Source organism: Chelmon rostratus, chromosome 2 (genome assembly GCF_017976325.1).
Source record: "Chelmon rostratus isolate fCheRos1 chromosome 2, fCheRos1.pri, whole genome shotgun sequence".
Taxonomy (NCBI): Eukaryota; Metazoa; Chordata; class Actinopteri; order Chaetodontiformes; family Chaetodontidae; genus Chelmon; species Chelmon rostratus.
The window spans coordinates 19695004-19708483 of record NC_055659.1 but is presented as its reverse complement, the minus strand read 5'-3'; the positions used below and the strand labels follow the sequence as shown (position 1 = coordinate 19708483).

At 43.5% G+C, this 13480-nt stretch overlaps 1 protein-coding gene across 7 annotated transcripts in view; it reads left to right on the top strand.

Moving 5' to 3' along the window:
* tfeb (transcription factor EB) overlaps window positions 1-13480 on the top strand; it is a 31003-nt gene that overhangs the window by 8512 nt on the left and 9011 nt on the right. For 4 of the 7 annotated variants that reach the window (XM_041952839.1, XM_041952826.1, XM_041952831.1 and 1 more), the window contains exons 2-6: window positions 5001-5092; window positions 9918-10022; window positions 10435-10626; window positions 12765-12863; window positions 12997-13185. In XM_041952839.1, the coding sequence (XP_041808773.1) occupies window positions 9993-10022; window positions 10435-10626; window positions 12765-12863; window positions 12997-13185 (510 nt within the window). In that variant the 5' untranslated portion in view covers window positions 5001-5092; window positions 9918-9992. Of the gene's footprint in view, window positions 1-3078; window positions 3284-5000; window positions 5093-9917; window positions 10023-10434; window positions 10627-12764; window positions 12864-12996; window positions 13186-13480 lie in introns of those variants that run through there. The other 3 variants (XM_041952813.1, XM_041952820.1, XM_041952804.1) reach the window with 3 other exon arrangements.

Genomic DNA, 13480 nt, shown 5'->3' with positions numbered 1-13480 from the left:
TTATGTGGGCTCTGATATGAGGTGCTGTTAATTTACGGTTTCTGAGGCTGGTAACTCTGATTAACTTGTCCACTGCAGCAGAGGTAACTCTTGGTCTTCCTTTCCTGGGGCGGTCCTCATGAGAGCCAGCACTTGAGGATACATTCAAAGTTCCTGAAATCTTCCGAATCGACTGACCTTCATGTCTTAGAGTAATGATTGACTGTTGTTTCTCTTTACATAGCTGAGGGGTTCTTGCCATAATATGGATTATAACAGTAGTCAAATAGGGCTGTTAACTGTGTACCAGCCCTGCTTCTGCACAGCACAACTGATGGTCTCAACCACATTAAGAAGGCAAAAAATCCCACAAATTAACTCTTAACATGGCACACCTGTTAAATAAAACCATTTCAGGCAACTGCCTCATGACTCTGGTTGAGAGAATGCATGAGTGTGCAAAGCAAAAGGTGGCTGCTTCGAAGAATCTAAAATATAAAACATTCTGGTTTGTTTCACCCTTTTTTTAACTACATAATTCCATATGTGTTGTTTTCGTAGTTGAGAAGTCTTCAGTCTGAATCTATAATGTAGAAAGTAATAAAAATAAAGAAAAACCATTGAGTGAGAAGGTGTGTCCAAACGTTTGAATGGTAGTGTATATCATACAGACAAGTTGTTTATAGGTTGCAAATATTATGTGTAAATTCATGTTTACATGTTTGAATTGTAAACTCTTCATCTGTGACCCTGCATACAATTTGTCTGGTCTATTGACAGCACTGTTTGTCCTACTTAACAGAAAGATAGCCCCAGGTTAGCATAGCTGGGTCAGACGTCACTCTGGCATATCAACACAGTCGCCCAACACTTTGAGTAGAGCTGATGGTCTTGTATGTTGTATTTGTCTGCAACCTCTTTGCAACCATGGTGACCGAGAGAGTAAACTTGCCCGGTTGACGAGTAGAAGAGGTGGCTTAGATGGTGTGTTTGTTGTGTGCGTGTGTGCATGTGTGCATTTGGGTCCTGCCTCCTCCATAGGCCATTGTCAAAAGAGTACAAGGCTGTCTTGGTCAATGATTTCCCTTCCTACGCGTACGCCCTGTGATTGGCCAGACTTGACAGGAACGCAGCTTTCCCAGCCAATAAGCTGAGGGCCTGAAGGGGTCCTGCCCCCGGACCAAAATAGCGCAGTAAATACACTGCGGGCACTATGAGAAGTGGAGCTGGCCCACTGTTAACTGCTTTGTGTACAAACAAGGGATGCTTGTCAGCCGAGTACTGCTGAACCATGCTGGCCTGTGTTCTCCTCTGTTGTGATAGGCACAACTAGCTGAGTGGCACTTTGATACCAGTGTTTGTGGTGCTGCATTCAGGAATACAGGATGGGGGCGTATAGGAGAGTACAGATGGAAGGGTCCTAATAGTCGGGTTACAAACAGGGATGGAAGAAAGGCCTGAGACGGTGTTTTATTAACATGGCAATACACCGTCATGGTAATACACCAACATGCCAAAACACACATCACATAAAGGACATAATGCATGTGGCCTTTACAGTATGTTTGTGTGGACATACTGCATGTGTGATAACCTGAGGCAGATGTGGATTGATTAGCTGATTGATTTTAAAGCTGGTCACTTTGTATTATACTTTAATGTGCTGAGCTGAGCAAGCTTTTCAGATTGCTCCATGAAAAAACTTTTATTTTTGTTTTGAAGTTTGATTGTCTGTAACTTTTAATGTAAAAATAAAAACATCCTCCGTATATTGTGGGACTTGTCTATGCACATTTCCACATGCATGATTCCACCACTAGGAGTCTCCTTTAACGGGCCTGTCAGGAAAGTAGTCATCATCCTGCCTTCTGTTGTTTCTTCAGTTTGTTATCTGGGTGTCTGTTGTGCTTGTGTGTCTTTGTCTAGAATAAATGTCGAGAATGTTGAGACACTTATCTGGGTTTGTATGTGTTTTCTGCGTGTGCATACATAGAAATGAGTGCACAGACATGGAGGAGAGGAGAGGGAGGAGTGATTCAGGACTACTGTTTCTTGTTTCTCTTGGGAGTTTTATTTTAATCTGAACCCACTAGCCTTTCACAGGGCTTGTACAGAACAGCCAATCACTGAGAAGTAAACATACAGTCCTGCAGCTCCACTTTAGATGCAAAGCACAGTTTTTGGAAGTACTTTTCATCAGCAATCGCTAAAAGGCTCACCGGGATATGCTCTTGTTCTGTAGTGTACACAGACAAGCTTAGATTATTGAGATTTGTTTGGCCACTGATTCGTCTTTGATTCATAGCATTTCATCTAGTGATGTGCTTCCAGAAATGTGATGATGTTCAGTATTGTTTTTAATAGTCCAAGTTACAAAAATGTTTGGGGCACTGTCCTGTAGCATCTCTGATGTACTAAAGGCATCTTGAAAAAATAGTGTTTCTTGCACAGTGTTGGAGTGGTGTTTCAGAGACGGCTCGGCAGCGTATTAAGATCTGTTGCATCAGTCATTAGCTATCTGCCATGATTCACTTCACCGATGCACATTTTTCAAAATGTATCCGGTTTGTTTTTTAATTCAGATTAATGTGTGATAACTAATACTGAATTCATACATGTTGTCAGTGACAATAAATATGGTGTTATTTCCTGTCTTCAGGATTGTGTATAGGCTTGTTATTGCCATCTAAGCATGTGTGGCCAGGTGGCAGTGTGTGGGAGTGCATTTAAAGAAGTGAATACGCTGATTCACTGCCCTATAGCTCGGAAAAACCCATACACAATGACTGGGCAGAAAAAATATAGAATTGCTTCCAGGGTTTATGGGTGTTTAAGCAGGCACACGTGTAGGTGTTGCTGTATGTAAATACTGCACACTGCTTTAGGAAGGAGGCTGGACTGAAGGAGGAGTTCCACATTTGAGCGAAAGAGAAATAAAAGGGGGGAGTGAGTTTACTGGACACAGGGCTCTCGTTGTTGTTGCCCCAGACTACGGCATTCAGGCTAATTTAGGGGAAGAGGAGGAGAGTGGGAGGAGGAGCAGGACGAGGAGGAATAGGAAGCTGAGCTGGTGGTTAGAGAGAGGGAGGAAGGTGACTAATAGTGATTGTCACACAGCTTACTGTAGCTCAGCCAGTGGAGGGAGGAGTGGCATTTCAACCAGTGAACCGGCATATGAATGCAGTAGTTGGTCGGGCCCAGCCAGCAAGCTGTCTCTGTCAGTGAGTGTGTGCTGGTAACACGTGGAGGAGCAGATTTCTCTTGGATACACTATGTTGTCTTTGGGATAGTTGGAGAGTTGCTGGTAAGAACCTTCCGTCCATACACACTGCGCTACATGCATCATATCAGTGTTTCTCACTGCCTGGCTGTCAGATACGACACTGTCAATTGGAGCTCAGTTCATGCTGATATGCTGTTAAATCAGAAATGAAACTAAAGATATATCAACAGTTTTTTGTTTGAAGTGTTTTTAGTAGTTCCTCTAATAGATGCAGCAACAGAAGCAGCATTGGTTAAGCTGCTGTCGACAGTAGACTGATTGTTACATACTGCGTCTTGACCTTAAAAACTAGAAAGTATCTGGACTCATTACTACACTGTTAAGCAATGCAATGATTGTTTGTTACGTGCTGCTAAGTGGAGGCAGAATGTTGGAGTGATGGTACTGATTGTGTGGGGAGACAATGGTTACTACATGAAGTAGTTCTCTGATGTTTGCTTGTTTGCCAAAATGCATCAATTTAAGAAATGAAAATGGTAAATTGAGTTGTGTTTAGAGATTTTTTGTGACTTAACTGCTGCTGTCTTAGTTCATAAGCTGCTAGCACTACACCTGTACCGCAGCAGGTTGACTGTATGTCTCAGGTACAAGCAAAGATTTACGCTCCCCAGTCCTAGAAACTGTGCTAGCGGCTTTTGTTCTTTCCCTGGATTTCCTGCAGAGGAAGTTGCTTCACCGCTGACAAAACTTGGAGTTGTGAAAACCGATGGAAGGAAAGAGGAAGTGACACATTCTGGTCATAATTGATGATGCTGGACTATTGTCTTTCCTGTATCTCATTGTGTTTTTCTTCGATTAGATGTGGCTGCAGGTGTGTTTGTGCTGACAGGCTGTTGTTGTCCTTTCTGCGCTCGTTTCACATCACTCTGCTCCTTGTGATCTGTGAGGCAGAGTGACCTGAGTTGACAGAGTCACTCTGGACAAGGGTCTCTCTTGGTCAGCTATATATAGACTGTGTTTAGAAGGTGACGGGCATTGTGATTCACACACAGTGCTGATGAGTTCTGATGATTCATTCAGATGACCTTCAGAAAGTTTTATACTGAGCAGAAACGTGTTTGATGGTAATTTATGTCAAATAGAGACACAGTATACCTGTCAATTACACAGAATTTTCTCTTCACCTTGGCTTTACTAAAACCCAAGGACACTGCTCATTTTACAGTGGCTGTTATGCATCCTCCTTAACCTCAACCATGTTAAAATCTGTGAGCATGCAATGTTTTAAATATTGTACTTGAGTGCATCACTCAGTTAATCTTTGTAGTATAGAAACCCTCTGCAAGAACATGCTTAAATCTCTACTCGAAAAATGTGTTAGAACGGCTAGAAATGAGCAAACATAGCACTGTGATGGCAAATAACCAACTGCAAAAGAGCTGCAACAATTTAGTGCATGAAAACTAAACACTAAACTAAACAATGTGTCAAAGGTTTAACCATGGTCTGTTGCCTCCCTTGCTTCCGCCGTGGAAATTCTCTTCTCTACGTTCTTCAGCGTGTTGCACACCTGCTGCTTCCCCCTCTTGAACACTCCACTGCCTCCTCTGTTGCGTCTCCACACATCAGTCACAGTCACATATTTTATGCTACTGCTGTTCATTCCATCTGTCCATCTTTGCTGTTTTACATTTGATAACAATCATCTTTTTTTCTTTGTTTTTGTCTGTCTTTCTATTTCCTTTCACACCTCCATCGCCTTTCTTCATCTCTGTGCCCCATGACCTCCACTCTGCAGATTGTCATCCACTTTCTCCAGCATCCAGACATGTAGTCAGCAGCATCAGCAGAGCATACTTCTACTTGTGAACTCCCTTTCCTCTCAAAAAGGTAACTGAACATGTGTCTAAATGCATCTGTCTCTACGCATTAATGTGCTTCTATATATATTATAATGTAGAAATCCACTCATTCATCGATTGTGGAGCTACCCTGCATTAACACTTAAATAGAAATAAGACCTCATCCACTCTGCATACATAACCCTTGTATGATGTAACAGCATCTGTTGTCAGAAGTACAGATGTGAGCTGGTAACAGGAGGGTTTTTATATCTAAAGCAGCAGTTGACCCAACAGAATACCAGTCCTGACTGTTTGAAAGTGATCTGACTGCCCGTCTGTCTGTCTGCATGTCTGTGCAGAATAGTTCGGTGCGTTCTGTCTCTAAGGGGTACAGCTGTTTGTGCGTGTGTGTGTGTGTGAGACCAAAGAGGAAGGGGTAAGGACCCCATACTTGCCATGCCAGCCCTGTCACATAATCCTACCAACCGTACTCGTTGAGTGTGTGGTGGCAGCGTTTTAGGAATATTGGAATATTAAAACTGTTGGTCTGTTTACACGTTGTGAAAGAGCCTATTCAAAAGCTGACAGATGCTGTAGAGCAATAATACATGTGCACACTATAAGCGCCCCGTTTATGTGCACGTCCCCCTCTTACCCCCACCTGCCTACAGACACACAAAACCACACATGCACATACATAAACAACAACAAAAAAAAAACACTCACCATAGCGCAGGGGAACAGGGTGTTCCTGAAAAGGAGAACAGAGAGCAGGGGGGTTATTTTAGTCATTAGAGCAGGCAGACAGATAGCTTAATGCGGAAAGCGGGTGTGTGTGTTGGTGTGAGTGTGCATGTGTTTGTGCAATGATGGGAAGGCTGGTGAAGTGCACAGTGCAGTGTCACATTTGGAACCTTCATGATATTAACAGGAAGTCGAACTAAGTGTTTAATAGCGTGAAACTTTGTATCAAAATGTCACAGATAATTAACAATGCGTATACACAGGATGCAAAATGAAATTTCTTTACCAAGCATGACTTAAACATGAATGTTTTTACCCTGTGAGTGAGGATGTACATTTCTTGAACAGTGCTCTTAAAGTGTTTGTGTCTCAGAGCAGGGCCTGGCCAGGTTAAACTCACTTTGTCAAAAGATGTACAAGCATTTCTGTGACCTTGAGCGATTTCCTTTTACTTTTAGTCTGTAAATTGTCTCTGAATTCCGTGAAGCAGCTGCAGCTGCATACGTGTGGCTGCACATGCTCTTTGTTGTGAGAGAGCACCTAGGTGTATGTGTGTATGCACACTTTCTTGGCGTTGCACAGTGTATTCTAAAAATAAACAATCCACAAATTAACACCATGTGTCTGAGCACAGGTGCCATGGCCCCACACTGCCCCCAAGTGTGTGTGTGTGTACTTGTGTGTTTGCATCTATGAATGTGTATGTGTTGCACTTTGCACATGCGTCTACAGCTGTCATCACAAAATGCACAGCGTGTTTAATGCATGCAATGTTTTGCACACCTCTCTGTATTGTGCGATTATAGTTGGCATGTATGTTTGTGACCAATCTGTGGCACAATTCAGAGTTGACCTGTGACACAGGCTTCCTCCGCTCTGTATCCTCCCACTGGCTGTCAGTGTTTGAAGTGAAGGGGCTGTGACATCACAGCGTTGGACACACAATGGCCGCAGTGTGCTCATACTGCGTCACAGATGCCTGCTTACCCCAGTGGATGCCAGGCAATGGGAAGGCCCATGTGGGAGATCATGCTGCCTGGTAGCAGTGTGTCACCATATGATATCAGGAAGTGATATCCTGCCAGCGTGTGTGTACATGTGTTCAGGATATATATATTATGTAGCATGCTTTAGTCACTGTTGGAGGCTATATGAGACATACTTCACACATGTTGGAAAGTTTGGTAGTGTTATGTAAACACTGCAGCTGCTACATCTGGTGTCATAAGCAGCTTCCTCTTGCAGAGCCAGGCCACTGTAATCTTTACTTGTGGAAACTCTCAACCAAACCTGATGAAGTTGGAACTTCTTTGCTCATTCACAGGGGATTCAAACCTGTGTCAGAGAGCCAAACTGTGCCACATATGGGTGCATGATGTCAGTGCTGATGTTTTGTTATGGAGTAGCTGCTATGGATAAGTGCTGAAATTTGGTTGCTTATATAATATAATGGATCTGCACAGGAAGTCAAGACCGTTTTAGTCTTATTTATAAAATTAGTGTGTTTTTCAGATTACAAATTTGCCTCAAATGGATTCACAGTCTGAACAGCATACGGGTCTATCCATAGACTCTCTGAGCACACATGCTCCTCTGGCCGGCATTCCTACCTTCCCAATTGAGTTTGGAGACGTAATCACCCCATTTGTCAGGCTCTATAAATACACTGTGCAGCATTCCACCACTGTGTGTATGTGTATCAGCACACTTGTTTCTTTGACAGTGTGACTGAGCACCTTGAAAGAGACAACTCTAATACAAGAGGGACAGTCTCTAAAGTTAGCAGTAGGTGCAAAAGCTGTGAGTGTTACAGAAAAATCCCTGCTGTGATTCATGCTCTCTGTTTATGGATATGAGAGTATTTTAGTCCGTTTTGGAAGTCTGGAGCTGCTGGTGTGGAGTGCGTCCTTGAGTCCAAGTTCTGCTCCATGTTTGTGTTGGAATGTGTGCGTTTCAATGTGTTTCTCTGCATGGGTGTGTGTTTTTCATGTGGGCCATCCAGTGGGCACAAAGCGGGCAGTGTGTGCCCCCTCGGGGTGCTGAAATGTACACTTTGGACAACAGGCGGCTTCAGTCCTCAATAGGAGCTGCCCTTCTTATTGTACCTCACGCACAATGAGCTTTTCTCTCTCTCTCTCTGAGTCTTTCTCTCTTTATGACCATATACAGACAGTGTTTCTGATGAGAGACTGAAGGAATCGGATTCTGATTGGCTGCGTAGACCCTGATGTCCCTGTCGCTGCTTCTTTGTATCTAGTTGTCTCACAGAACATTAGCATTACACATTAGAATAGAGTTGAAATCTGGGCCTTGGTGGGTTTCATCACACCTCTGTGGGTCCAGACAAGCTTTGTTATTCAGGGGATGATGACAAGTCATGGCAGAAGGGGAACTATCAGTCCTGGGACTCCCCACTGAGTGTGTGCATGTATGCTTGTTTGTGAGCGTGTGTGCGTGAGAGAAAAGAGGAGGATGTGTTGTGAAGGGTTTATGGGTGTTCATTTCTGCTCACATGATCACCCAAGAACAACAAGACCACATGACTCCCACAAGAGCTCTCCACCATTATCGAGGAAGTGTCTCACAATTCGCAGTTTTTTTGGAAGGACATGGTTGGGGGCATGAAAGCGATACTGGTAACTTCCTTCATCCCAGTGCCCCCTTTCAGCCATGAGAATAGATATGACATATGCTTATGTGCCTCAGTTTGCTCTAACTGCACGACAGAGCCCAGTGCAATAACACAAGCAGTCAATAATAACTAAGAGGTGTGCTCACTTAGAACTAAATTACATCCTGATTTATTCATAAACACTTGACTATTATTTCCCTTTTTGTCCTCTCCTTACATGGCTTTGGAAGTTTGTAAAGCAAAGGTAAATTTACAAAGCACCATTCAGATATCAAAAGAGAGTTATGTGATGTGTTAAAGTCCAGCTAACATTGACAAACAGACAATTAAAAAATAGCTTTGTAGCCTAATTGATAGACACAGTGGTGGGACAGAGCCTTAGTTTGCTTATTCTCACATTAGGTTTTTAAAAACAAAACAAAACATTTGAGATGCAAAAAAACCCATCATAAATTATAAGTAGTGACGCCTAGACATGACAAGCACTCTGGACTCTTTTTCATATGTTTATGTACAAGTCAGACATCACATGAGCATCACTGCACATCCTTTAAAGAGCCTGATTTATTCCAGAGGCAGATCTCCGAGGCCTCATACAGACAGACAGAGACATGCGCAGTGGGTGCTCTAAGGCATACACACTTGGTAAACAGGATTAGAAGTCTTACAGCTCGTCTTTGAACAGCTTATAAAAAGTTGACTGGGTGATTCAAAGGGAACATAGAGTGCATGTGAGTTGCAGGCACAACTTGCCCAGCGGTGCATCAAGGTTTCAGACGCAACTGTATGTGGAGCGGCATCAGCGGAAAAATCCACTGTCCCAGAGCTGACAGGCAGCTGCTAATGCTGAAAATATGCTCGTGTGGTGTCTTAAACAGAATAACATGAGTATCTGTTTCATCTCTGTGTAGACAATGATAGGTCCGGGATGTATTTAGCCTTAGCTTGGATGGACAGAGCAGTGTCATAATTAGCATGAACTGAGGTTATATTTTGTGATTGCCATCCTAAAATGAGGAGGGGGGCTGCCCAAACTACAGTTTAGAATCAATTTCACTGTTAAAGAAACACAGGCAAAACTAACACTCAAGTTAATGTAAGTCAGCGTATAATACAAAGAGCACCTGACCACAAAGACATGGCTCAGTTAACATAGAAAAAAAGCGCATCACAACATTGCACACTTCCCCTTCTCCTCCCACGTCTCTCTTCCTATCACAACTGCACCCATTAACAATTACTCACTGAATCTGGCCTCTCTACAGAGAGGTAAAGAGGAGAGGTTAAGTGTTTACACTACATTCACTCTTGGTAGCCACTCTCACTGTTTAGGAATCCCTGCAGGCACTGATAGAGAGGGTTACATTTCACAGCAGATCTAACTTTACCTACAGTTCTGTTCATTTCCACTATCCTCTTTTTTCACCTCGTTGTCCCCCCTTTCCTTCCCCTGGCCCAACTCTCACGTTTTTCTCCACTCCCTTCTCGTCCACAGCTTCTTCTACCTCTCGGGCTGGACTGCGGTGCATTGACGTCGGCTCGCCCTCCCCTGCCCCCTCGCCCCCCAGCAATGGCCTCACGCATCGGCTTGCGGATGCAGGTACAACACAACTACCGTCCACCATCAAATACGCAGGACATACAACCCGGTGATTAGCTGTGGACATCACAGTCTGTGTGTGGTGTCGTTTGATTGAGTCGACATCGGACAGGAAGACACTCTGGGCAATGTCAGAGCATTTGAAGGGCATCTATCTGCAGCAACCATTATTTCCACCGATAAATCTGGCATTGCTATTTGGCATTTACTGTACATGCTCTTGTTACAGGGTGATTTTAAAATGTGTGAGTCACCAGTCAGGCTCTGTTAATAAGATGCCAGCTTGTGGTGTCCACATTTGAAAAAGCAGAAAGCCAAAAGGAGCATCACCCACTACAGTCAGTTTATAGGTCATACTGCTTTAATAAACATTCCTGTGTGTGTGTGTGTGTGTGTGTGTCTGTGTGTCCAGCTGATGCGAGACCAGCTGCAGCAAGAGGAGCAGCGTGAGAGGCAGCAGCAGCTACAGCAGCAGCAGCAGCAGCAGCAGAATGCAGCCCTGCAGTACATGCAGCAGCGCATGGCTGGGCCACCTGCACCCACCCCAGCCATTAGCACCCCACAGCATTACCAAAGCATGCAGGTCCCCGTGGAGGTTCTCAAGGTCAGTCGGGCTGCAGCAAATCATCATTTTAATTATCAACAAATGTCCTTTTTTGGGGAAGGTTTCTTACAAAATCAGTTGCTCAATTAGCCAGTAAAATGTCTGAAATTGCCCTTCAAAATTTCAAAGAGTCCAGGGTGATGACAAAGATTTTGATTTCAATATGACATGAAAGACAAAGGCAGCAAATCCTCAAGTTTGAGAAGTTGGAGTGAATGTTTGAAAATGATAGAACAACAGATTGTTATGTTGATATGTTAATCGCTTCATTGGACTGTATTGTTTCAGGTTAGAAGGCTGAAGGTTGGAAATTACTTACTTAGAAATATTTTGGCAGGAAAAGAAAAATAACTGAATTTTTGATTTGATCCATCGTTCATTGAACACAGAATCCCCTCCATCCTGCTGCAGACTACAGTAATGAGTGCAGTAAAATCTCTGTGCCTCACTTCTGGTCAAAATGCAGACACACCACAAAGGCGAAGTGCTAAACAGATCGCACTGAGGGGCTTGGCAGGGGTGAGAATGTCGCACAGCAGCACTGCCACACGGGGGAGAATCAGGGATCAGATTTGAAAAAAAGGCAGAGAGAGAAAAATGTGGTGGAGCAGCAAGCAGGCAGGGGGACAGAAGGGCGGAGGAAGACTGGTAGATAAGAGAGGTTTGACATGTTGTGCGATAGGACAGACAGAAGCGATGCAGATAGTCTGAGTCAGACAGGGAAGATAATGCTGAAGTGACATTTTGCCTGATTCCTAAGATGCTTGTGTGTGTCCTTATCTTTGATGCTGTGTGTTTGTGGGTTTGTGCAATAGTCCATTGTGTGCATGTTTGTGTTGCCTTGTGGTATTTTTAACTGTAAATCTGCACAGTTTGTGTGCTCTGGTGACTGTGTGAGGCAGTAGGCTGTATCAACAGTTTACTCTGTGCGCATGCATGTGTGTTTGGAGTTGTCACTGTCTTTCCTGTCATCTTGTGGACAAGGTGAGCTGTCTGTCCATCAGTCTCACCGAGCCTGTCACGCCTCCTGCGCTGTGTTTTTTGGACTTCATCTGTGCTGACAGAGCTCGGCCTAACAGATCGAATTGTTATGACTGAATTGTTGCTCCCCGGCTCATGACGCCCAGACATATTTAGAGCTGACAGCCTGTCATGTGTATTTATCCAGAGTGTCAAGATTTGCTGAAAAAACACATGAACACAAAGTGGCGTGAAGGTGCAAAAACATGTATTTATTGAAAAGTTTCTGGTTCATTTGATATAATCCTGCTGTTGGTTATAAAACAGAGGGGGTTTTGGAGGGCTGAGGAGTTCAGTCTTTCTCAGGAGTAATGGGGAGCAGGCCTCTTACTCTTTGATGTGAAGGAATGAGACCAGTCCATTGCTCTGTGTGGCCACACCATAGGATTTAGAGTGGCTTTGCTCCTGCAGTCATTGTTACCGTATTAACGCCTCTATGGCCCAGTGCCACAGTGTTATGGGACAGAGATAATCTGGTATTCTTCTGATGCTCATAATGTATTGTGTGTTTTAAATATTACTGTTAAACCATGCTGAGCTAATAAGAAGAAGAACACACTAAATATTTATGTATCATTTAAATTGGAAGTGTCATCAGTGTTCAGCTGTTTTTGTTTGTGTTTCATGTGGGCCTTGAGCCGTTGCAAAATAGGAAAAAAAAATGCTCAAATCTGTGAGTGTATGTTATAAGTGGACTACCATGGCAAAATGAAATGTTTGCAGTGAAAATATGGATATGGTCACCTAAAAATGTGCTGTCTTTGCTGGCTTACTCTTACAGCTGCATCCCTTTGAGCTAATGCAAGTGCATCTTTCAAAATGTAGCATTAAGGTTTGATTTGAGAGCCAAAGATGGCAGCCTTTCCTCTTGATTAAGAGTACTGGAGTTAAAAATTGATTGAAGCTGTAGATGATGAACTGACTCGGAGATCAAATCATTTATGGTCAACTTTGACGATTTGATGATAAATCCTGAATATAATTTACGCCAAAAATTTACGCCAAAAATTGGTCAAGAGGGAATCATTAACAGCTTCAGCAAAGAATTGGAGCAATGTGCAAAATTGATAATGTAATGATAATCAATCACATCCTTCTACTGTCCGATCCTGACACAGGTGCAGACCCACCTTGAGAATCCTACAGACTACCACATCCGTCAGTCTCTGAAGCAACAGGTTAAAGAATACCTGTCCACCACCTATGCCACCAAACAGGTACTTTTCTGGATGCCTCTGCTCTGTGTCTGTTTATGTCTGTCTGTTTCTCATTAGATCAACTCCACAAACACAGCAGTACATTTACATATGTCAGCACGCTGTCATTGACACCCTCTCTCTCTGCCCATAGACGGTCCACGCGGTAGCAGGGCTGGTGCCACCATCTCCTCCCACAAACATGGGACCTACAGGGGGTTCGGCGTCTGCCCCCCCACCCATACACTCCCCACACATGCGCACCGAGCAGCTCATGTCTGGAAACAGCGCCCCCAACAGCCCCATGGCTATGCTCAACATCGGCTCCAGCCACGAGAAAGAGGTTGAGACAGTGGTGCAAACATAAACCCATAAACATTAATTCCTGGTTACGTCCTAAAGTACAATTTACAATAGCCAGTCTGAACAAATAACCATAAAATATGACTTAATTACACTCCTATATAAAATTATGAGGATTGAATATTACCCGCAAAGTGACATTATCTTCACATTTTATGAAAGCACCGTAATGATTTAATTGGGCCTTGGTAGGCTGGAGCAGCATTTGTAAGAGCAGTGGTGCTAATGTGTCGTGCACACAGTAGGTGAGTGAATGAACGTGTTAACTAACTTGC